This window comes from Neopelma chrysocephalum, unplaced genomic scaffold, assembly GCF_003984885.1.
Source record: "Neopelma chrysocephalum unplaced genomic scaffold, ASM398488v2 Primary Assembly neopelma1_24, whole genome shotgun sequence".
Taxonomy (NCBI): domain Eukaryota; kingdom Metazoa; phylum Chordata; class Aves; order Passeriformes; family Pipridae; genus Neopelma; species Neopelma chrysocephalum.
The window spans coordinates 19569869-19592578 of record NW_020897693.1 but is presented as its reverse complement, the minus strand read 5'-3'; the positions used below and the strand labels follow the sequence as shown (position 1 = coordinate 19592578).

The 22710-nt window shown below is 39.3% G+C and overlaps 1 protein-coding gene across 1 annotated transcript; it reads left to right on the top strand.

The window, feature by feature from the left end:
* The first annotated feature begins 665 nt into the window (after window positions 1-665).
* Window positions 666-22418, top strand: LOC113979373 (cytosolic phospholipase A2 epsilon-like). Its single transcript, XM_027706785.1, has 21 exons — window positions 666-692; window positions 983-1066; window positions 2954-3026; window positions 3853-3989; window positions 4801-4932; window positions 7845-7885; window positions 8334-8376; window positions 9124-9187; window positions 10858-11024; window positions 11167-11259; window positions 11621-11658; window positions 12861-12996; window positions 14397-14533; window positions 15555-15777; window positions 16445-16559; window positions 17573-17710; window positions 18197-18304; window positions 18775-18966; window positions 19496-19662; window positions 20520-20700; window positions 21835-22418. Exons 1-21 carry the CDS (start codon window positions 666-668, stop codon window positions 22071-22073), a joined length of 2535 nt encoding a protein of 844 aa, XP_027562586.1. The 3' UTR covers window positions 22074-22418.
* Window positions 22419-22710: the final 292 nt, after the last annotated feature.

The following is a 22710-nucleotide window of genomic DNA, read 5'->3' as shown; positions in this document are numbered from 1 at the left end:
CAAAAGATCCTTCTGGCTCTGCTGAGCCTTTAACATCCCATATGTAAGAGAAGAAAAGCAAAAAGCTGTTTTCTTTAGCTTTTTGCCACTGACTGAGAGCCAGCCTCCATGTTGTGGTTGAAATTTGTGGTGAACTTGGTGAAAACTCTTGCAGTTGTACATCTGACTGGAAAAGTTGGTGGGAGCTGGAATGCTGCTGTTTAAATGTCCGAATTGCTCCATGGTGTTAAAGTGCAGGTATAGATTTTAGGACTATAGAAAGTAACAGTAGATATCAATAATTGCAATATTCTGTTAGGTCCTTTCTAGCTTGTGAGGGTTGCAACTACCCCAGGATATCCCTCTGTGTGTGGTTATTCAGACCTTATAGTAGTGGATCATTACTTTATTTTGGGATTAGACTATGACAGAATGTTTGACCAATCTCCTTCTTTTCTCCAAATTACTGTATTGGCAAAAAAAAAAAAAAGGCAAGTCTTTATGTGGCATAGAACAAGTGCATCATTTCTTCTTTTGAAATCAGTGGGAGGTGGAGCCGTGACTCAATCTATACAGCTCTTCTTTCCAGCCACAGTTGGTTGGAAAATACTGTGGTCCAGGAGCATCTACGCATTGGGAGACATACAGACTGGAGCATTAGTGTTGCCTTCTATAAAGCAAAGAAAATGGGATCATCAGCCTATTCCCCTTTGGTAAGAGAAAATCAGCGGTGGGGCAGAAGGATCTGTTCGGGTGTCTTGGTTGAGATTCATGAAAAGCAAATGCTTGGGGAATTTTGGTCCTTAAACGTAAAATGCATCTACAGTGGGCAAATTTATTAGTAAAAGCAGCAGATAGATGGTCTTGGTGAGATGGAGATGTATCCCATCATGAAGAGTAGAAATGGTAAGGCCCCCTGATGCTGCCATGGTATATCTGAGTAGAAACTGAAAATGACTGCTGGGTTTTATTACCAGCCCCTCTCTTGGCTCTTTGTCCCCAGGATCGATTCATCCGAGCAAACCCACACAGGAAGATTGGAATCAGGAGGAGGAATCATGAAAGGCCGTACAGCACTGAAGATGAGGTACTGTATAGTAGCATGGACAAAGCTGCAGGGTATAAAGGATGGCTGTGCTACCTGCAATCTTCCATGAGCCATTCCTGTCTCTCCCTAAGTTTAACTGTTATTGTGAGAGGGGATATTTTTTAATGGTTAAGGGAGTATTTGTTTCTTCTGTGAGTATGCTCTCTAAAGTGCAGAACATTTTCCATGACTTATGGATTGGGAAGGCAGTGAACTTGTGGTTTAAATGCTGGGCAAGGAACTGGGAGAGCTGGATTTTAGTCTTGGTTTATTGTGGCATCATTACATGATGGTAATCATATCTCGTAATGCCCAAGGCTTAGTCTTTAAATTGTTTTTCCTTTACTTTATGGAGGCAAATCAGTAGATAAAATGGATTATTCCAGTGTCTGCCACTTTTCTAAACACTAATTTTTATGAAGATGAACTGGTAAAAGGTGTTGGAAGGTACTGAATATGGTACATACTGGATAAGTTAGAAATTGTTCTGTTTTCTGACTTACGTCTGGATGAAAAGATATTAAATAACTTAAACAAAAAATTAAAATTGTATGACATATTTTTTCCCTCCTGAGTTTGCTGAATCTGCTCGCCAGGTGCATTCAGTGCAAAAGTATGAGGCTAACTCTTTAATAGATCTGGGAGAACAGTGAATTCACTAACTGCTAGCACTATAGCATAATAATTAGGTTTATGTCTGCATATTTGCTTAGTACTTAAGCCATCTCATGAATGAGTTTTCTCCAAACTCCTGGACATGGGTGGTATTATAGCTGAGAATGAAAAATTAATCCTCTGTATTTGGGATGTAAAGTTGACCTTTCAGCAATTTGGATCGTATACGCCTTTCATTCTCTGTCTCCAGAAACAGTGTTGCCAAAAATTCTGCTGAAGCTTTAGTGATTCCTGCTTTCTTGAGTTCTAGTTTTCTAACAAAACCTGGTTTATGTACATATATCAGTTCTCCATGCCGTGTTAATGTGGTTTCATTTTGAATAATGAAGACCCTAGCTATGAATGACAGGTTATCCTTACTCAGTGTCACACAGTGCCAAAAAAGAGAAAACAATACAGCTTCTTCAGTCTTATGTAATTTCAAATTTGCACTGAAATGCTAGAGCTGCCTTATAGGGAGCTGTCCTATGTGTGAACTGGAAGAAACCTCTGATTTCAGCCTGCTTTGTGCTGGTATAACTGAAGAGTTTTGGAATCCTGTAGTGGACTGTTCACTTCTAGAACTATTCTTGCCCTCTCTTAGTCCTTTATTTCCTTTTAAGGATCAGGTATTTTGGTATAGTGAAGAACGTTATGGTGTTACATATCTCACAGCCAGATTGGCCAGTAGCAGTGATATCTTGACCAGGGCATTCTAATATGGAGGGTGTCTTGTCCTGTTCTGCAGAAATGTTACCTGGCAGATGGACAGCAGTCCCTGCTGGAGGAATGAGGGCAACCCATGGTCCCCAGGCTGGCACACTGGGCAGTGCTTTGCTGTAATCTATTGCGCTCAGCCTGAAATTTAAGCAGCGAACCCTGTAGTTTAAAAGTAGCTGGGCTTTAAATGGGCAATTATTGAATGACTTTTGTCATAGTGAAAACTATCTTGTGATATTTCTTCCTACTCTTAGCATGAAAACTTAACCTCTAAAACCTAAATCTTTAGACAACTGAATCTTAAACATAACTGGAATCTGACATGATATAATGTCAAATCAAAAGGAAGTATTTCTTCTCAGAAAATGTCTCAAATAGTTAAAATAAAAGCATATTCACTACATTAATGAGAGATTGGCCTTTGTGATGCTGTGGAATAAGGTTATGTTATTTATATCTGAGTTATTTGCTAATATGGCTAATAATGAAGGCTTTTTTTTCATTGTTCTGCAGCTGGAAGTACCTCAGTTGTGCTGGCTTACTGTAACAATTATAAGCATGAGAAATGTCCGCAAAGCAGATCTGTGTAAGTATCACTGATGGTCTGCTTATAGGTTAGCAAGAAAATGACTGCCATCTGATTTTAATGCTCTTGTGCACCTGTTGCTTGGATTACAACAATATCTCATTTTTTTTTTTTGGCTGAAGAAGTTGTATCTGTTTTAATTTTCATTTAAACTCAAAATAATCTAGAAAACAGTTAACAACAGAAATTAAATAGAATAGAAGTTCAGTGTTGGGAAAGTAGTTATCCTTCCTTAACTGGCTGCTCTGTGATATTTCCCTTTCTTCTAACTCTTCAGTGCCCCTTTATCCACAGGTTGCCCATTTCCCTTCTGAAAGGGGCATCTTTGTGAAAGACACAGGAATAATCAGTAGCTGTGTTGGATGCTGCTGTGTTTGTCTCTTCATTGCTATATCGTTGTGAATGACTTGTGCATTACAATTAGAACCAGGTCCAAAAAATCCCCAAAATGAAATTCTTCATTTTATTTTAAAAAGAGACATTTCAGGAAGTGAAGTTGTACATGATTTTTTTTTGGAGCCTCACAAATATTTGAAAATAGGAGTAAAAAAAATCACAAGAGACGGAACACTTAGTTCAGTACTTTCGAAATTAAATATTTTTGTTTTTGTTATCAAATAGAATTGGTGCTTTAAATTGGCTTTTGTTTGGAACTGACATAAATGTAAATAGGAAAGTTAAATAGCTCTAACCCCAGAATATTTTCCTTTGTATCTAATGAAATACTTAGGACTTCTCAGAGGTTAATATTTTCTATCCCTGATTGGGCAAAAGAAATAATAACAAAGTACTGCTGTACTAATCAAGCAACTTTTTGTTAACACAGGGAGCCAAACTGATTGCTATGTCAAGCTGTGGCTGCCAACAGCTTCATGTCAGGAAGCCCGGACAAGAACTGTACGCAACTGCAGGAATCCTGTCTGGAACGAAACTTTCCACTTTGTGATACAAAGTGAAGTAAAGGTGGGATCTGTGGCTGTGATAAGGAGCAGGTGCTTTCTAAAGGGGGAGTCTTCACCTGCTGTGTGCAGGCTCTTTATGAGAGCCTTGAGGCTCACACAGCTTGAACTCAGTTACACTGAAGAATAGGATGGTAACAGGAAAAATGAGTGTAAGCTCAGAAGGTTATGGAACATTGGAAATAAAGCTGAATGCTTCTTTCTGTCCCAGAGCAGTTGTAAAAAACTGCTAAAATGTTTGTAGAGTTAGCAGAAACAGATGAGCAGTCAGAGTGCAAGTGGCACAAGGCCTAGACAGAGGGTCAGCATCTTATGGTGTAGTAGTGCTGCATCTTCTCATGCTGCTATGGGTATACTGAGCCTTGAAGGACTGCAAGGGAAATCCCTACAATTGAAATCCAGTTAAAAGAATTTGTTCATGTGCTTTAACTTCTGTTTGCAAAGAGCTAAGTTTTTTTCCTTTTTTATTACTTTTTGCTGAAATGTCAAAATTTCTCAAGGTGGTAATTGTGAATCCACAAAGGATCTGATAAACAGCATGTTCTGTCCAGTGCATGTTACCATCATGCATGTCACTTAATGCTACCTGTCTTTTGACCTCTTGTTCACTGCCAGATCTGATGACTTACCTCTTCTAAGGTAGTCCCTGACTTTGCAGTCTGAGCTGCAGGGGCTGTGAGCTGAGCTCCACAGTCTCAGGAGTCTGTCTACGTTGAACAACATGAGATCTGCAGGTTGGCTCTTACTAGAGCTTCCTTTTGGGCTCAGCAGTCCCAGAATATATATTTTACCTCCTTCTCTGCCTCTCTCCTCAGAACATCCTGGAGATGACAGTCTGTGATGAGGATATTTTTACACCAGATGATCAGCTTATGACTGTTCGCTTTGATGTAGCTAAAATCCAACCTGGAGAAAAAAATCACTTGAATTTTGAGTTGAATACAGAGGTGAGTGGACAGATAAAATAATACTCTTGCTCAGAATTTTGTCCCATTAAAGTTGTTCTCACACAGAAAGACTTTGTTAAAAGGATTTAAATACAAAATTAAATGCTTGGGTTTTAGGAGAGGGGTCAGAAACCACACTCTGTTATGATTGTAAGTAGATACAAAATGGTTTTTATATTCTGAATTTTCTTTTTTTTTTAGATTTCAAAACCATGTTTTGTTAAAACCAGAGAGAGCAAAAAATGAAGAAGCTGATGGTTAGGGATCTCATTGCTGTTGTAGGAGACTGACAGGGGTGGGAACAAACCTGACCCCTTTCCAGGCAGCTAGGGGGTATTTTCTCTCAGCTTCATTAGGAATTTTGTCCTGCTCTTTCAGATAATGTGCTTGGTAATGAAGCATTTCATTCTAATGATAGTATCTTAGGGTTTTTTTCTCCTTCTGACAAACAACTTTAAGAAAAAAAGTCTCAGAAAGTCTGTTTATGCTCTTTTGTTGTAGGGTTAAAAATTTCTTTTAGAGTGGCTGAGTCAGCACAGAATGGACAGGCCTTGATGAATGAGAATCTCATCTGTATTTTATTTTTTCTTCTAGGTCAGTGTCTGACCTAAGAGTTTTACTTGCTGCTTGTATCTCAAAGAATATTGTGTTTGGTTGTATTAAAGTGGAGATAAAGAGTATCTTATTAAATGTTATGTGGGTGAAGTTGCTAAGAGGACAGGTGGAGAAATCAAACTCATCTTTTAAGAGAGCAGAATACATACTCAGATTACTTTCTGCAAAATGTAGCATCTTCTCTATTTGGAGGGTATGTAGTAGTGGAACTTCAGGGCTTTTTTTTCATGCTTCTGACAAGGGCTTCAGTTTACAGTTCCTAGGAACTGGTGTGCTCCTTTTATTTCTAAACCACTGTGTCAGGCTCTTTGGAAAATCCTCTTGCCTGTTTTTTGTATTACTATTGCTTTGAAGAGTGTTTATTAACTACTCTTCTAGAAGGCCAGTCCTTACTAAGGATTGCTTAATAAACCTGTTCCAGCTGGCTACAGCCTTCCTTAGAAAAAGCCTCATGTGACTGATATCGTTTGAGGTGTGATTCAAGCTGTGAGTTTGCTCTGAGGCATGTGCTGGGTTGTCTTAACCCACTGGTTTAGCAAGGTGGAAGTAGGGGAGGTCAGACAAAGTGAGCTGTGTCTCAGGAATGTCTTGGTCAAGCTGTCCTTCTTTGAATCATGATGAATCGATGCCTATGAGGCATCACAGATTATGGTCTGTGCATGGAGTTTTGGAAGATTTAGGATTATTTTTTTTTAAAGTGACTTAGTAATGGAACAGGCCGGGCAACCTTAATAATAGGTTGTACTGACACCTCTGCCCATAATGATTTCTTTCATCTATCAAGGTATCCTAGAAGAAGGGCTGAGGAGGTCAGATGGGTAATGTCAGAACAGCAGGATTGCTTTGCTGTGCCTCTTGCTCACTGTGACCTAACAAGTCTTTGCATTTTTATGCTCTGGGTTTTTCACCCACAAAAATGTGACTGGGACTTAATAGAAATATAATTTGTATGAGTGTGTGTAAAACAACATAATAAAAGTGGGAACATAAGGAAAGCACAATTAGGCAGGTATTCTGAGCCAGGATCTTCTGAACCTTGTTTCTGCTGTTCTTTGGACAACAGACCGTCATTGAGTTTGGATAGTACAGACTGGTCACAATCTGATACTTTATACAGCCTCTCTTGCATCTGTGCAAGGTGACTGCTTTCTAAAATCTGTGTCCCAGTCTTCTATTACAGATTGTTGCAAACAATCTAATTCTCATGAAACAGAGACTTTGGGAGAAATTAGCAAGCAGAACCACCTGCTGCTGGGTTACATGCCACAGATCCAGCCCTCAGAGAAGCCATCAGAGATGTCTCCTTCACTAATGTGAACTAGTAAATACAAATTTACTCTTCACCTTTACTGTAGTGATGATTTTACCATGGCAGCTGCATTATCACACTTGCCTTCGTTTTCACAGTAATTTCACAAATTTAAAGTGTGTGTGCAGCCAGACAGAAGCAATATTTTGCACCAAATGTTAGTTGTTTTGAATATGAATGAAAAAATGTTGCCATCACTTGTCATAAAGAGATTTATATCTTCCAATAATTAGTGTTTTCCTCCCTGTGGGTGATATAGAAGATCTCTCTGATACATGGTTTTTTGTGTGATATTTCCTGGATTGGTGGTATCCCATACAGCAAGCAGCAAATGGCTGGAGTAAAGTAATACAGTTATTCAATCCTTCTTATGTTGTTGATGTGTTACTCTCTCTGTTGTTATTCTTGTTCTTATATTCTTCCCTCTCTTTACTCTTGATTTGTCTCTCATGAGCTCTTTTCCTGATTCCCCTTCACAGCTCCAGTCATCTCTCTTCTTCCCTTCACCCTGGCGGTTTTTAGTTTCCAACTTGGTCCCTTCTCCCACCTTTTTTTTAATGTTTAATCACTATACTCTGCAAATTATTTTGTTTTAACCCAGACACACTGCTCATTTATTCACCATACTAGGTCCATTAATTCTTAAGTATGTTCTACTTTATTCACCTGTTATACCTCCCTTTCTTGGCATTGATTGACTCATGTCTTATCCTACTAATAAATGCATAATGGGACCTTCACTCCCTATTCCATGATACTTAATTCTCTTCCTTTTGTGGGGAGAGCTGGTTGGTAAACAGTAAAGCAGTGGGGAGACTTGAAATGAAAGGGTGGCCACAGAAGACTCCAGCCATTTACATTACGACATAGAGAGAGTGGGAATAAACAACTTTGCAAGAGAGGGTTATAAAAAATTCATCAGAGCCCTATCAAAGGAAAATATTTTTTCATTCATTTTCTTTAAATTAAAAATAAATCTTATTTTCAGAACCAGGAAGAACTAGAAGTGGAATTTCTACTGGAAAACATGTGAGTAAAGCCTAAATGTTACAGAATTTGTCATCAGAAAACTGCATTTTTAGAGAGAGTGGTAATGTAGCACTGGGAAAGCGGCCCCATGTACTGGTGCTCAGACATCGTATCTCAGCATCTTCCCCATGGTTGCTTTTCTCTCCTGAATTTGGTGAAATCCCTTCTTGAGTGATAGTCTCATTTAGTACTTATAGCTGAGAGAGGGTGTTTATTTTGCAATTCAACCTAAGGAGAGATGATACTGATCAGGAGAGGTAAGAAAGAACGAGTATCCTTAGGAGGTATGGGACTGTGACCTGACAGTGATCATGAGAAAGAGGAGAAAGATAGAAGTGCTGATGGCACTTGCCAGCTAGAAAAACTGAGCTCAGAGAACTATTTGCTTTTAAAAGCTTATTTTTTATATATTCACTTTTAAATAAACCTTTTTTGTTTTGCTTTTCAGCCCAGGTGTATCTGAGAAGATCATTACTAATGGTGTACTAGTGGTAATTCTTTTTTTCTAATGTTCTTATGATAGGGCAGAACTAAAGGATGTGGTTGGAATAGCTATGCCTTTAGGCATAGACTTTATTCTTTTTCAGATGAGACACAGGTGTGGTTGTGAAGTTTTGAATTTGTTTGGGACTGTAGTGCGTTCTGTGTTGGGAGAGACTTGAACCAGCACTCTGCCACAATGCCAGTGAGGTGCTCAGTGTTGAAATGGCAGTAAACAAGGAAAGTTGGGAAGGGAGTGAACCAATGTGACTGCAAGATTGATTACCGAATGTCCACCCTGGAGCCAAAGGTTCTATTTGTACCATGTCCAAGTGTGCGATGCTCCTTTGCTGCTACTTCCTCTTATGCAGCAGCATCTTGGGAAGTTTCACCTTCATCCAAAAGGTATTAAAGTATAGGCCCATCAGTCCAGTTGTTCTGCAGAGCTGTAGGTATCCTTCAGCTCACTCTTCTGTGGACAAAATTTAAAGCATGGTCTAGCTAGGGAGAAAAATTTCTTGTATTAACTATTGGGGATTGAATGGTATTTAAATGTAATGGGACAGATCCCTTATTATCTTGGCTCCCTTGAGAACAGCATTGCTTGCAATATTTATACAAGATAATCCGCTTCTACAATTTCTTTATGTCCACAGACTATCATGGCTGAGTGCAGTGTTTCTGTAGGATCCCTAGGTCCTCAGTGAGAATCCTGAACTGTTTCTGTGACCAGTGATTTTATTGCTTACCTTTTCCAGTCTCGCGAAGTTTCCTGTTTAGAAGTACACGTGAATGAAACAAAAATGAAGAACTCTTACATGGGTGAGGTTACTGATTTAAATTGTTTGTCAGTGCTTTTTATGCTATGGGAAATGCAGCTGAATCTAGATAAATACTTGATCTGTTTTAGTCTCTGTTTGCATCAGAGCTGCTTGGGAATTGAAGTGTTTCCTGAATTACCTAGTTGCTAATAGTGAGAATCCTCTGAAGATGGCATGACTGTGTAGCTTAAGGGAAGTTGTGAAGGTTCTCCCAAGGCTGGGAGACTTGGAAACAACACTGCAGTGTGATGGAACTGAAATATTGTGGTGAGAACAGAAAGCAAAATAAGGGAGACACAACTCTCAGGAGGGCAAAGACTACAGTGGAAACTCAGGCAGAGTGAATGCTGCTAGTGGTGTCCACTGGTTTAACACATGCTCTCCATCACTTGGCAGGGTGTCAAAAATGAATGGTTTAGATTGCTTAAAGAATCAATGGCAAAGGTATTAGCTAAAGCAGGTTTAATATAAATTTGCAAAAGTGCAAGAAAATTTGATTGCAAGGTTCGCTCTATTACTTACTACATATATGAAACACACAAAGGAAAATCAGACTAGAATCGGTCTAAAATTATTTATGTGGAGACTGGGGATGCAAAAGGCTAAAGATGGAAAAGGGTAAGGGTACCAAGGAGTGAGGGAGACCCTTCCATTGAGTCATAAGGTTCAGAGTGGACCTCCTTGCCAAACTTAGTCTCAGACTTGATCACGGCTTATCCCTAAAGGATTTAGCGGCACTTAATCATTGTCTTATTTAACATTTACAAAATGATTCAGTAGCATTTGCTGTAAACACTGAAGTAACTAATTTAATTATGAGTGTAAGATGGTAACATTCATACTACACCTGCTGTGGCGTATTTAAATCAATTCACACATGCATGCACACAAATAAGTATGGACAAAGGTACCTGTTAAAAATTCTCCTGGAGGTCAGTGAAATACTTACAGACAGATGCCTTCGCATCTCTCAATGGGTGAAAGATTGAGCCTGGAGGACGGATCAGCCTAGAGCCTCTTGCCAGCTGTTGGGATCAGTCCTCTGAGTATCACTAACTTGAGAGCTGGAGAAGGCATCCCGCTTAGATGGGCGTGCCAGTGCAGCCTGCTGCAGTCCAGGTGAGTTCAAAAGGCCTCACTTAGGACTGCTGTTTATAAGGTCTCAAGATGATTGGCTTTAACCATCATTCAATTTCCATCCTGGCCACCATCTGTGCCAGTAGTTAGCAGTTTTCCTTGAAAAATCCAGTAACAATAATATTCTTCCACCCGGGCTGTGATTCAGATAAAGTTAAAGTTCCAAGGTTGCTTATTGGATAACAGCAGTTTGTTAGGTGACAGAAGTTTGTGAGAGCAGACAGTGTTTCTGATTAGCTCAAGGGGAGCTTAACTGCCCAAGGGCCATTAATCAAGGCTGAGAATTCCTGAGATAGTAGTGAGGCTCCAGGAGGACGAGATAAGGGCAGGAGATGCATGGGGGAGAAGCTGCCTATGCACTGTGTGGTGCAATGCTGCACCAGCCTTCTGCTTCATCAGTCTGGCCCTTGTGCACACTGGTTAGGGGGGACGAAAAACATTGCAGTCCAAGACTGAAACTTTACTTGGGGCATTTTTATTTCTTATTTTTCAGGGCTAGTTAACATCTCTCTGTGGTTTGCTTCTTGTTCTTAGGCAGAGATTTCACATTCACAATGAAAGGATCCTATGAAGAAACCCAGGATGTTTCCATAGGTCCTCACTCCAGACGGGGAAGCAGTGAAACCACTAGGTTCCACTATATCAAGCACAGTCAACCCAGATTGCTCATGACACTGCCAAAGGAGCATGTTTTCTGTTGCGTACGTTTTGCTTGTGGATGGCGATAACACTTAAAGTAACTTTTGGGAGAAGCATCATGAGTTAACCCTTATCTGGTATTTTTGTACCTATGGTTTATAAATAATTTTCTCCTTATAACATTTCCCCCCCCATTTATTTCAGCATGGCTCAGCTAGAAGGGAAATGGGTGTAAGTAGTCCCCTGGCTGTGCCTCTCCATTCCCTGGACTTGGGAAAGAAAGTGACAGTCATGAGAGTGAGTATCCTTTGACAGCATTTGGAATTCTTTCAACAAGTGTAAACTATGTGTAATATCTGGTCGGGTATTAATTTTTTTATTAAAAATATACTAACTGAATTATATGTATGCTCAGCTCTGCATACACTTGGAAATACAACTGTTATTTGAAGAAAAATAGGATAGTCAGAATTACTGATTGCTTTAAAAGTATTTTAAAAGCAGGATCCTAGTGATGATTGTGTGCTGAAGACCTAAGAAGAGACCAAAGATATATCATTAAACTATATATTTGAATAATTACTAATACTTTAAAACTTGCTTTTGAAAAATTTCAGTTCCATTTCATATTTATGGTGTTTTCGTTCTTGATTTTCAGGGGGAATCTTATGAGATGTCTGTGAATGAGGAAAATGGGTAAATCTTTTATTTCTTTTGAATGATTACTTAGGCCATCTCCTATCCTTTCATAATGTCATCTTTAGATGAAAGGAAGCTGCAGGTGGGTTCAATCCCTTAGTGAGCTGTTCACTTAAGAGTTGGATTCAATGATCGTTGTGGGTCCCTTCCAAGTTAGAATATTCTGTGAGATTCCTGGTCTTCAAGTAGCTCATTTCAAAACTAGGAATAAAGATAGTAATTGGTTAAAGATGAGGGAAGCGTTAATAAAATATGGGGAAGGGTTAATAAGATGATGCAAGCTTTTGAATTGGTTGGTAAGGGCTTAGAATAGAACAGGTGGTAGCTACTCAGGGGGTATAACCAGTCACAATGTTTTTCCTAATGTTGGTGCTTTGTAATTTTGATACTTAAGAATCTCTGTGTCTTGTAACCTTTACCTATACTACATACACCTTTATGTGTAATGCATTTCTGACATGTTTCAATGAAACACATAGACACTAATTAATTTATTGACTGACTTGCAGACATTTTCTGAGGGGCAACATTACCCCCTACTGATGAGTTAGCTACATTGCAAGCCTTAGTTGCAGGTGGATGATAAACAAGAGATTTCTACTGAATAATAATTCAGAGAAGAGGCAAAATAACCTTTTGGTTGAAGAAAACCCCTGAAACAGTAGCCCTGTGAAAATATAAGTTACGGAATTAATGAAGATGCACATGATACTTATAATAATGTACGGATGTTAAGGCACACACTTAAAAGACATCTTCTGACTGAAGTAGTTGCAGCACAAGTTTTTTGTAGAGATAAACCTAACTTGGTATTACGGTCCTTTTGACTAAAGTGTGTTAAGTTTAAATAACTGCTTGCGCTCTTTGTGTGCTTCAGGAAACACATACATAGCGAGAGAATGTGAAGAGGCATCCAGATATCAGAGCTCAATGTGAAACAGCCTGAATTCAGTTAATTTCTTTGGTTTTAATAAGCAGATAATTTTATTTATTTAATTTCCTTATGATTGTGTGAAATAGTTTGGCCTAAAATCTCCACAGGAAGGCAGAAATTGAGTGTCTGTGATATCCATATACCTTCCTTCATTTGTGCAGGAGAACCTTCATGGATAGGGAAGGATCCTTTCTTTAAACTGATTTATTGTTATTGCTTTAGAAAAGGTCTGCAGGTAATGTCTTGTACTGCTCTTATGCTCTAGTTGCAAAAATTTAGATTTGCGGTTGGGCTTTGATCTATGCGCAGAAGAGCGGGATTTCATCTGTAAAAGGAAGAAAGTGGTTGCTGCTGCTCTGAAAAATGTTCTTCATCTAGATGAAGACCTGCAGGAGGATGAGGTATATGGGACAACATCTTGGGAACTTGAAGCACTATGATCCACTTTGAAAGAAGTGGATACGATGTACTTGCATGAGTACCCACATAGCTCTTCCACGTATTCTAGACTACATTGTATAGGACAGATTGTCATTTGCACATAAGACCATATCCAAGAATTTTTGACACAGAGGATGAAAGAGGAAATGTCAGGAGAGCGGTTATAGCTCCTTTATTCTCTGCCAACCTCCATCCTCACTCAGGGGCACCCAAAGACCATATTTCTTGACATGAAGGTATGTATAACCAAGGTTGGGGAAATTTGATTGCTTAGACTGAGACCATTTCTCCTGTTTGGCACTTTTCTCTGCTGCTATATAAGGCTTATAGAGGAAGGCTGCAACTCTCCTGTAGCACATTGGTATGGTAGCATCTGTCTTGTGTGTTTTTCAGTGTTACCTCTTGCTTCCTCCTCTCCTGGGGATCCCTGAACTCAGAGGTAGCTGCTGTGTTACTGGAGGACAGTAATCTGCTATGGGGCTGTGGTGCTTGAGCAAGAGTCTGAGAGAATGTGCTTGTGTGATATTTCTTCCACTGCTCTGTTAGGGTCCCAGCAAATCCAAGCCTTGATTCTGTATGCAGGACAGCATTTGTCAGCCAAGTCAAAGTGCTCATGAACTTAAATTACAAGTAGAATAGAACTTGTTATTATTAAATCAGAATAAAGAGCTATTGAGTCATATTAATTAAAAAAAAACAAACCAGAACCCCCAGGCAGATGGTAAAATACATTGAACACAAGATTAAAGGTAGTGGCATTATATGATCCTAAAACTGAATATTTGTTGTCTCAGTGTTTGATAAATTCTTGATAACCTATGGGGAAAAGGGAAGGTGTCTAACAGGATTACTGCATCCTTGAGGAAAGTACAATACATATGGCATTAGTATCGGGGAAGGTGGAGATAATTTGGGTTAGAAAGAGGGTGTTAGATCTATAAAGCTTGGCATCTTCTGCCTGGAGAATAGCAATGTTGTAGAGGAAGAAAAAATTATGCAGGCTGCTTTTACTCTGCTCCTCTGACCTCAGTTTTTAAAGCCTCATGTTTTGAAAAGCATTTTGAGGCAAAAAGGTGAGGAAAAATTAAAAACATGGAGAAAATCTGAAAATAGATTATGCCATACAAGAACCATACTTAGAGCTTCTGACTCACCAAAGCATCACTGATCAGGAAAATGCTTTCAGCATACACTAAGTCCCACTAAAGTTTACATGACTCAAATACACATCTAGACACTGCCATGAAGAGGGTGAATTGAATTAAAACCTACCTGAATCAGGTGTTGCTGTTACTTTTTCTGCATGGCCATTACTTCTCTATTTCACCTGGTGATGATCAACTCTTTGTATGTTGAGCAGGTGCCAGTGGTGGCAGTCGTGACCACAGCAGGGGGAGTGCGATCCATGACAGCTATGTTTGTCAGTCTTCTGGCTCTCCAGGAGTTAGGTGTTTTGGATTGTATCTCATACATCAGTGGTTTATCTGCCACAACATGGTAAGGAAAGCTGGGCTTGTGCTTGCCATTTGTGTTAGCAAAGTGATAATCTGGTGGAACATTTGCCTTACTGGTGGATTTACCCAGCACAATGCTTGGCTTCCTTTTGGCACTCATTTCATGGGACTACTTAGTGCTGTAGCCCTTATTTCTTCTAGTTACAAGAAACAAATTGAATGAGAACTACAGTATTTCTATAATTGCACTGAAGTGTTTACAGAAACTAAAAGAAAAAAGCACAAGCCAGGATGGTTTACCTGTAACTGTGTTATCTAGTTGCATATTACAAGAAATCCTCTTGTAATATTTGTCAACTCCCATACATCTCTGAAAAGTAGACTTTAAAAGAAAAGCCCTGAGAAATACGGAATGTGGTGAATCCCTGGAATGCTCAGTGCTGACTGCCTTGCATAACTAGGAGGGGTTGAGGGATTTAGAAACGTTTTTCCTCTGGAGGGCTGTTCTAAAAAGATACATGAGACAGAACTCGAACAAGTGGTGTGGAGATGAGAGTGCATGACTGGAATCTGCCTGAGCTCTGGGAACTGACAGCTCAAGTCTGGCCTTATGTATGCCAAAAGTCTGAGGTGACCCACCTGCTGCATGCCAAGGAGGGGGCTCTCTCACTTGGCCAGGGCAATATTCACTGCCAAGCTCCAGCTTAATGTTTCACACAGCGTTTGATGCAGCTGAGGGACCTGGCCTCAGACAGAAGCTGTGGCTTGAACCTGGATAATGAAAGGCTAAATCTAGTAAAAGCTTGTGTTAAGTTATTAGTGTTGCTTCATTACCCTTATGATTCTGATAAGAAACCAGCTAGGATGATTTTGAATGTATCTGTGCAGCAAAAAGAAATCATTGTATGGTCTAAATTCTGCCTGAGCTTTGACCTGCTCTTCTAAGGTAAAAGTTGGAGAGCAAGAGCCTTGTCTAGCCTGAAAAAAACCCAACTCTCTGTGTAATAAGCCCAATGAATTGTCATGTACCCTGTCATGACCCACAGTGTCTTTCTTTTATCTAGGACCATGTCAAAGTTATATGAAGATGCAAATTGGTCACAGAAGGATCTCAGAGGGCCAATTAGTGATATCAGGAAACATGTGATCAAGAGCAAGCTGCACTGTTTCTCATTGGATCATATGAAATACTATGAAAATGAGCTTTGTGAGAGAAAGCAAGAGGGGCATAAACTGTCCTTTACAGATTTATGGGGACTCTTCATTAATCGTATGCTACATCATCAGGTATTTTATATTATATATATATTTCATGTATTCCAGAGGATTTCTAACTTTCCATATCTAAGGTTCTGGATTCAGTTACAGGAGAGGTTCTCAAGACTTCTGAGGGGCTCTTTCTTTGGCTTTTTAGAAGAATAATAGCACAGTAACACTACAATGTAAGCATCTAGGGTAGGTGTCTGAGCGTATAAAAAATTCAAAGTGTTAAGGAAACTGATTTTTCATCTTTATTTTCAAGTCAAGTGATCATTCTAGTAACACATAGAGCAAAGATGGCTCTGACAGAATGAAGTTCAGGCACAGCAGTATAAACCTATATGAGCAAACAAAACTGTATTGAAGGAAATGGGTCCTGGTTGACTTTTCTCTGCAGCACCTCCAAGACAGCTAAATTTTTTTTTTCCTTAAAGCAAGTCATATCCTAGTGACTGTACAGACAAGTTTCTCACATTTTTGCCCTGTCCCAGCACATGACAAAATTCCCATAAGCATCAGTGATAGTGCTTTGGTGAAGGCTCATGGCAGATAACACATGAACACATTTGTGTGGCCAAACAACTGAAGTTGCTGAGGTTTAGCAGATATTTCATTAACAGACCATGCTTGGATACTGTATTAGATCCATGCATCCTGTTCATCTTTTACAATGACTTCTGTTCTTTGTAAACAGGAAAGTACTCAAAAACTCTCAGATCAGCAACTAGCAGTAAATCGGGGGCAGAATCCACTGCCTGTATACCTGTCCCTCAATGTCAAGGATAACTTTAGCACTTTGGATTTTAAAGGTAAAGATTATCATACACCCTTCTATACCTCTAAAGAGTTTCCTTTTAAGTCTGGTTAGATGCCAAAAGCTTTTACTGTAAGTCCAAACCAAAACATCTTTTAAATAATTTCTTTTCCCCTGTCTTCATATCTGGTTTCTTACTTGCATGAAAAACATGCATCCTAATACTGTGGAACGAAGATACCTGTGCTGTAGACACTGCTCTGTGAGAGATGGACATGCCTTTTGCTGACAGCCTTGAGAGCCACCACTGGTGCTCTTTTTCTCTCTTGTCCCCACCTACTTCTCACAACCCCTTTTAGCTGCTGCGTCTTCTGCCCAGGCAGTAGTAGTCCAAGAGAGCTGTGAAGAGGGAGGAAGAGGGTAAAGAGGGGAGAAGAAGGGAAGATGTGGAGAGAGGTGAGAGCAGGAGGCAGCTCCCAGCAGCCAGAGAGGATCTGAGGAGGGGCAGCACTCAGTGCCTCGATCAGTGGTCCTGATCAGTATTCCCACAGTGTTTTCTGGCCCAAGTAAAGCAGGAAGCCCTGCAACTGAACCCAATCATCTGCTTTTAGGCACATCTGCAGTCCTAGTCTGTTCAGCCAAGGTTTTCTTGAGGGGAGGGGGTTTGGTCAAAGTTTTTTAGCCTCACAGGTTGTGATTATGGGAGTCCTAAGAATGAATGGTAGCTGGTGTCATTGCTGACTCAGAGGAACTAAAAATGTCACATCTTGTGCAAGGCCTTAGCAATCAGCCCAAGTTTTTGCTTCCTAGTGCAGAAATGGACCTGAACCCCAACTTGAATGGATTTTCACAGGGTTAGTGGAGGAGGTGAATTTAGCTTTTGCATTCATGTATCTAACACGAGCATGTAAAAGGTCATCTGTTTGTTTCAAAACATGGTGGTTTGAACTGTCTGTCACCACCATGGTGAAGCTATAGCCCTTGACCTTCCAGATTTTGATTCTTTAAGCTGCTTTTTACATGTGTTCAGGTGACTGTAATAAATCTGTTTTGATACCTTATTTGCAGAGTGGGTGGAGTTCACACCTTACGAGGTGGGTCTCCTGAAATATGGGGCCTTTGTTCGTTCAGAAGATTTTGGTAGTGAGTTCTTCATGGGTCATCGGATGAAGAAGATCCCAGAGTCCAACATCTGCTTCTTGGAAGGTAATTTGCTGTCTCCAGATAACATCACCTTTATAGTTGGCTACACAGAAGTGATCTGCAAGTAGCAGCACTTGTACACCAGATAATATATCTAATGTAATTTCAATCCCAAATGAACCAGCCAAAAGTGACAAAAGAAGAAACAAATTCTTGAGGCAAATGTGATTAATTTGCTAAACATCTTAGGTTAGACCAAAATAGAACACATGTATATACTCACGTGTGCGCACACACACACACACACACAAGAACTAATCATCTGAAATATTTAAAATCACAACCTGACTATTATACACAGCCAAGTTTCTAAAATGGCCTGGTTGTAAGCCAGATATTATGGGAAATGGCATGGCATTTGATATTGATATGAGAATTCATAGCATTTAATAACTAAACCAGAAACTGAATCCAAATAGATTGCCATAGCTGTGCTCTAAAAATTCAAGCGAGTATTAAGTATGACACGTTTTTTTTTTAATTTTCAAGGCACATGGAGTAATATATTTTCCCAGAATTTTATGGATGCTGTCTATCTCTCGGGTCATTCAGAGGATTTCTGGCACAGATGGACCCGAGACACTGAGCATGACATCGGTTAGTTATTTAGATTACTTTTCTCTTGTATCTGCATTATCTTCACACTTCTCTGAAATGTGAAACCTCACATTTGGTAAAGAGTTTGTCTTTGTGTGCTGTTTCTGGGTTAGGAGACAACAAGCCCTTGGGAATGAAGGAAAAGCAGGAGAGAAACAGTTGTGCTGGAAAACAGGAAAAAACATTGTGCTGCTCACTGTGCAACATCCCTGGGGAGTGTTGTTAGTCACAAGAGGGTTACCTTTTAGGGAGGGAGAGGCCAGACAGGGAATAACAAGGTGATGGTGTGACACTGAAATGCACCTCTGCCCAGAACACTGTGCATGATGGCGCATGCACTCAATCACAGATGGGGCTGGTGGCCACTGTGGTTTGGCTGCCCAGCACCCCTTTCTTTGTTGTTATTAGTATCAGAGAAACATTCTAAGCAAATACAGGCATATACCCTCTTCTTCTTCTTTTTCCTCCAGAGGAGCACCCTGCTCTGCCCAAGAAGCCTCATGAACAGACAACTTGTTTATCCATTCCCAAAGGTTACCCTTCTAATAGTCTTCGAGAAATGATGACTGGACGGCCAGTGGTTTCAACTTACCATAATTTTCTCAAGGGCTTGCAGCTACATAAAAAGTATTTAGAGAATGAGAGCTTTTGCATGTGGAAAGGTAATAGTAAATTGTTTTAGATGCATCTTTGAAGATGTTTTGAGTGCTGATACTTGCTGAGGACAAATACTTGATAAGTTTTATCATAAAGGCAAATTTTGATTAGTATTATTTGATTAATATATTTGTGGAACTAGTTTTGCTGAACCCCAGATGATTTACTGCTAGTCTTGTTTCTGTCTTGGAGAAACTACAGTAGGCTTGCTTGAATTCTTCCTAAGAAAAACTATGAAAGAATGACTTGCAGCTTCCATGGAAGTAATGGAATAGCCACAAATTTGCACCAGTTGAAAAAGCAGCATAACCTATCATCTTGGATGAAGCCAAGTCTCAAAACTGCTCCCTCTTACTGGTCTCAGAGTTGAGCTATAGATGCTAAAATTATGTCAAAGACAAATATTTAACTGTGGGCTTTGTGTCAAAGACTAATACATGTGGAGTGTCTTTTCTTTCTCCCTTTGCTATGCTGATTTGGAAAAGAAATGGACTTGGTCCTGCAGTAATTAATAATACAAGTTTTGATTTTCAGATACAGTGCTGGATTCTTCTCCTAGCCAGCTAAATGAAATGGGTGACTACCTCAAACTGATAGATACAGCCTTCTTCATCAACACCAGCTGCCCACCCATTCTGAGGCCAGAGAGAAAAGTGGATGTCATTCTGCATTTAAATTACAGTGGAGGATCACAGACTCTGGTGATGTTTTGAAGCAGTGATTCTTTATCTATATGACTCCAGCAGCTGAATAACCACTACAGCTCCCTCTCTCTCTCTCTCTCTCTCTCTCTTCCCCCCCCCCAAATTTTCTGGTTTTAATTAAGTTAAATGATCGTATTAGTGATACTATTCAACACTGTGACCATAATGTCTCTATCAGGACTGTTTTCAGTATCTTACTGGGACATGCACATGAACACAGATACATAGAAGTTCACAGATGTCCTATTCTATGCATCTCTGCAGACTGTCATTCTGGTACCAAGTTCCACAATAGTTAGTTAAATAACTTTTACAATGTAATTAGTTAATACATAATTTTGAAATTTTTGAATGAAAACTTGGAATTTTTCTTTTATGTGTGACTCTTGGTGTTGGCATAAGTTTCACTCAGGCATTTATTTTGCTGTTTGAAGAAACTTGAGGGGCATATCTGATTGAAATGAATGTGATTTATTTGTAAGAGGATTTGAAGGCATAGATTGTTAGATGCACTGAATGCAAACATTTAAGAACCTGTCATCAGAGATGCCATGTGTAATCAAAATTTCCCTACCCAAGTCCTCTAAATCACAAAAGTGCTCTGAATATCACATAAATTTCAGAAAACAGTAACTGTGCTTTAAAATTTAAAGTGTTAGCAAATCAACCAAATTTCTATTACCAAGGATCTATTAAAATCAAGATGATATACTTGTTCCAGTGCTTAGTTAGTATTATTTATAAACATATAAATCAATCCCAGATTGTCTAGTGCAGCAAAATAACAGTTACGGGGCTTGGTAATCTTATTTCAACCTCTCTTTTTGTTGCAACTCTCCTCTCTGTTGAACCAGCCGTTGGACCTATTCTCAGAGTACTGTTTGGAGCATGGTATCCCATTCCCCAGCACAGAGCTGAGCCAGGAAGACCGGGAACATCTGAAGGAGTGCTATGTGTTTGAAGATAGCTTAGAAGCACCAATCTTGGCCTTTTTTCCACTGGTGTGTGATACTTTCCAAAAATACAAGGCACCAAGTAAGTTAACAGCATTAGCAATTTTTTGAGGTTGTCACATCCAGTTTATTCATTGAATTTGTTCCTCTTCCAAAACAGGACACTTGCAAGCTTCTGAGTTGGCTAAGTTAGTATGTTCCCAGTCCTGTTGTGATGCATTTAGTGTTGGCCAACTAATTGGGGATTGGACTGAAGAGGTTCAAAATTAAAAGCATGAATAGCTATACCTTGAGGGAAACCCCCTTATCTGGCAGCTGCAACAGTTTGTGTTCCTTTGATGTTAAAGGAGAAAAGGCAGATACTAAGTTATATCCACTGGTAGCTAACACTGTCACCTGACAGTCTTGTAAAGAGATATGATATTTACTAGGTTAACAAAGGTAGAATTTCTCCTGTTATTTTTTTACATGGAAAAGGATTGAGAATAGAAAGCGCTGAAAACATATGATGAAGCAAAGGCTTTGCCACGGTAGCAAGCTGCTTTGATACTTGTAATTTTTTAAAAATTGCTGTATTGTTTTATTTAGTTCAGCAATAGAAGAAATTTGTTTGTTGCACCAGAAAAAATCCTACCTGGCAAATTCAGTTTCAGTTTACGAATACTTTTGCATGGCTCAACTTCAATTTTTTTCTTGCTAATTTTGTATGATCCAGGAAACTTTCCTCAAAAAATGAACAAAAATTCATGTATCAGCTTGTTGGAAAAGACCTCATGCAGCTCATCATCTTATGTATTCTGCTGCATGTGCTTAAAATCTCAGCCACCTGAGAGGGAGGATTCCCAATCCAGGAGCTTCCTGGCATAATTTTCTACCAGGTGGTAGATAAGAGCTATCATCTCACTACTCAATTGGAAAGTTAAGCACACAAATTCCAAATCTTAAAAAATGAAATATTCTGTTGCTAAACTTTAATTTAGAGAGGAAAGCATTTTACTTGGAAAAATTGTTCAGTCAGTCACTTCTGGATCAGCTGTAACTGTAGTCAAACAGCAAGCTAGTGTATTTTGTTAGTGCAGCAGACATCACCTATGCAGTAATTAAACCTTGAACCATTTTCAGGAGATAATTCAGTTTCGTGTGTCTGTAACTGTGTATTTTGCATTGCTTGGTAGCAGTTTTCCACATCATTAACATTGCTGTGTTCGTATTTCAGATATGGAGCGCAGTCCCACAGAGATGGAACAGGGAAGAGTAGACGTGTCCAACTGTACTGCTCCCTATGGCACTGGTCTGCTTACATATAGTGAAGAGAATTTTGACAAGCTGCTTAACCTGTGCTGCTACAATATCCTGAATAATAAACACTTAATTCTTCAGGCTTTGCAAACTGCAGTGGAACGAAAGAAGCGATTTAAAAACTGTTCATCACCTCATTCACATAAATTCTCTTAAAGTATATTTTGTGGAATCTCACCAGAAGGAGATATGCAAATGTTTTGGTACTGGACTAATGAATGTTAATCTGCTGCAAGCTCACAGATGTTCATGATGGCAACAAAATTTCTGATATGAACTCCTTTGACTTCTGCAACAGTGTGGTGGTCAGTGTGTAGCTGCTGCTACAGTTTTATTCCCACTGCCATCCAAAGCACGGACAGGGGAAAGTTCATGAGATTTTCATACTTGTCTTAGAAAAATGGTTGCTTAAGAAAATGTATTTAACTGATCATTCTTAGATCTTTACTAATGTGTGTAACAATGTACATACATTGTAATAGCTACTGTTCAAATACTAAGTACCCATGCATAATCTTATTAAGAAGAAGAGTTTTATTACAATCATTGATGTATGGTTTTTTTATTAAATTCCATGGACTCAACTCAGCTAGTGAGTTGATCTGGGGAGAAGTTATTCTTGCTTCTGATACCAAGAAATCAAATACTGAGGGAACAATGAGCTTTTTTAAAAACCTCTGAGGAAGGATGAAAGAAAAGCTGCCACTTCAACCGTGGAAGATGAAAAATGGAAGGAAACTACTTTCAAGAGTGCAGATGACTCAAATGATAATATGACATTTACTAGTCCAAA

Excerpts from the sequence above, each read along its gene's own strand:
- LOC113979373 (XM_027706785.1), top strand. The coding sequence starts at position 666 with ATGGGATCATCAGCCTATTCCCCTTTG. Across the intron at positions 9,188-10,857 it reads AATGAAGAACTCTTACATGG|GCAGAGATTTCACATTCACA; the intron begins GTGAGGTTACTG and ends TCTTGTTCTTAG. Across the intron at positions 16,560-17,572 it reads TAGCACTTTGGATTTTAAAG|AGTGGGTGGAGTTCACACCT; the intron begins GTAAAGATTATC and ends CCTTATTTGCAG.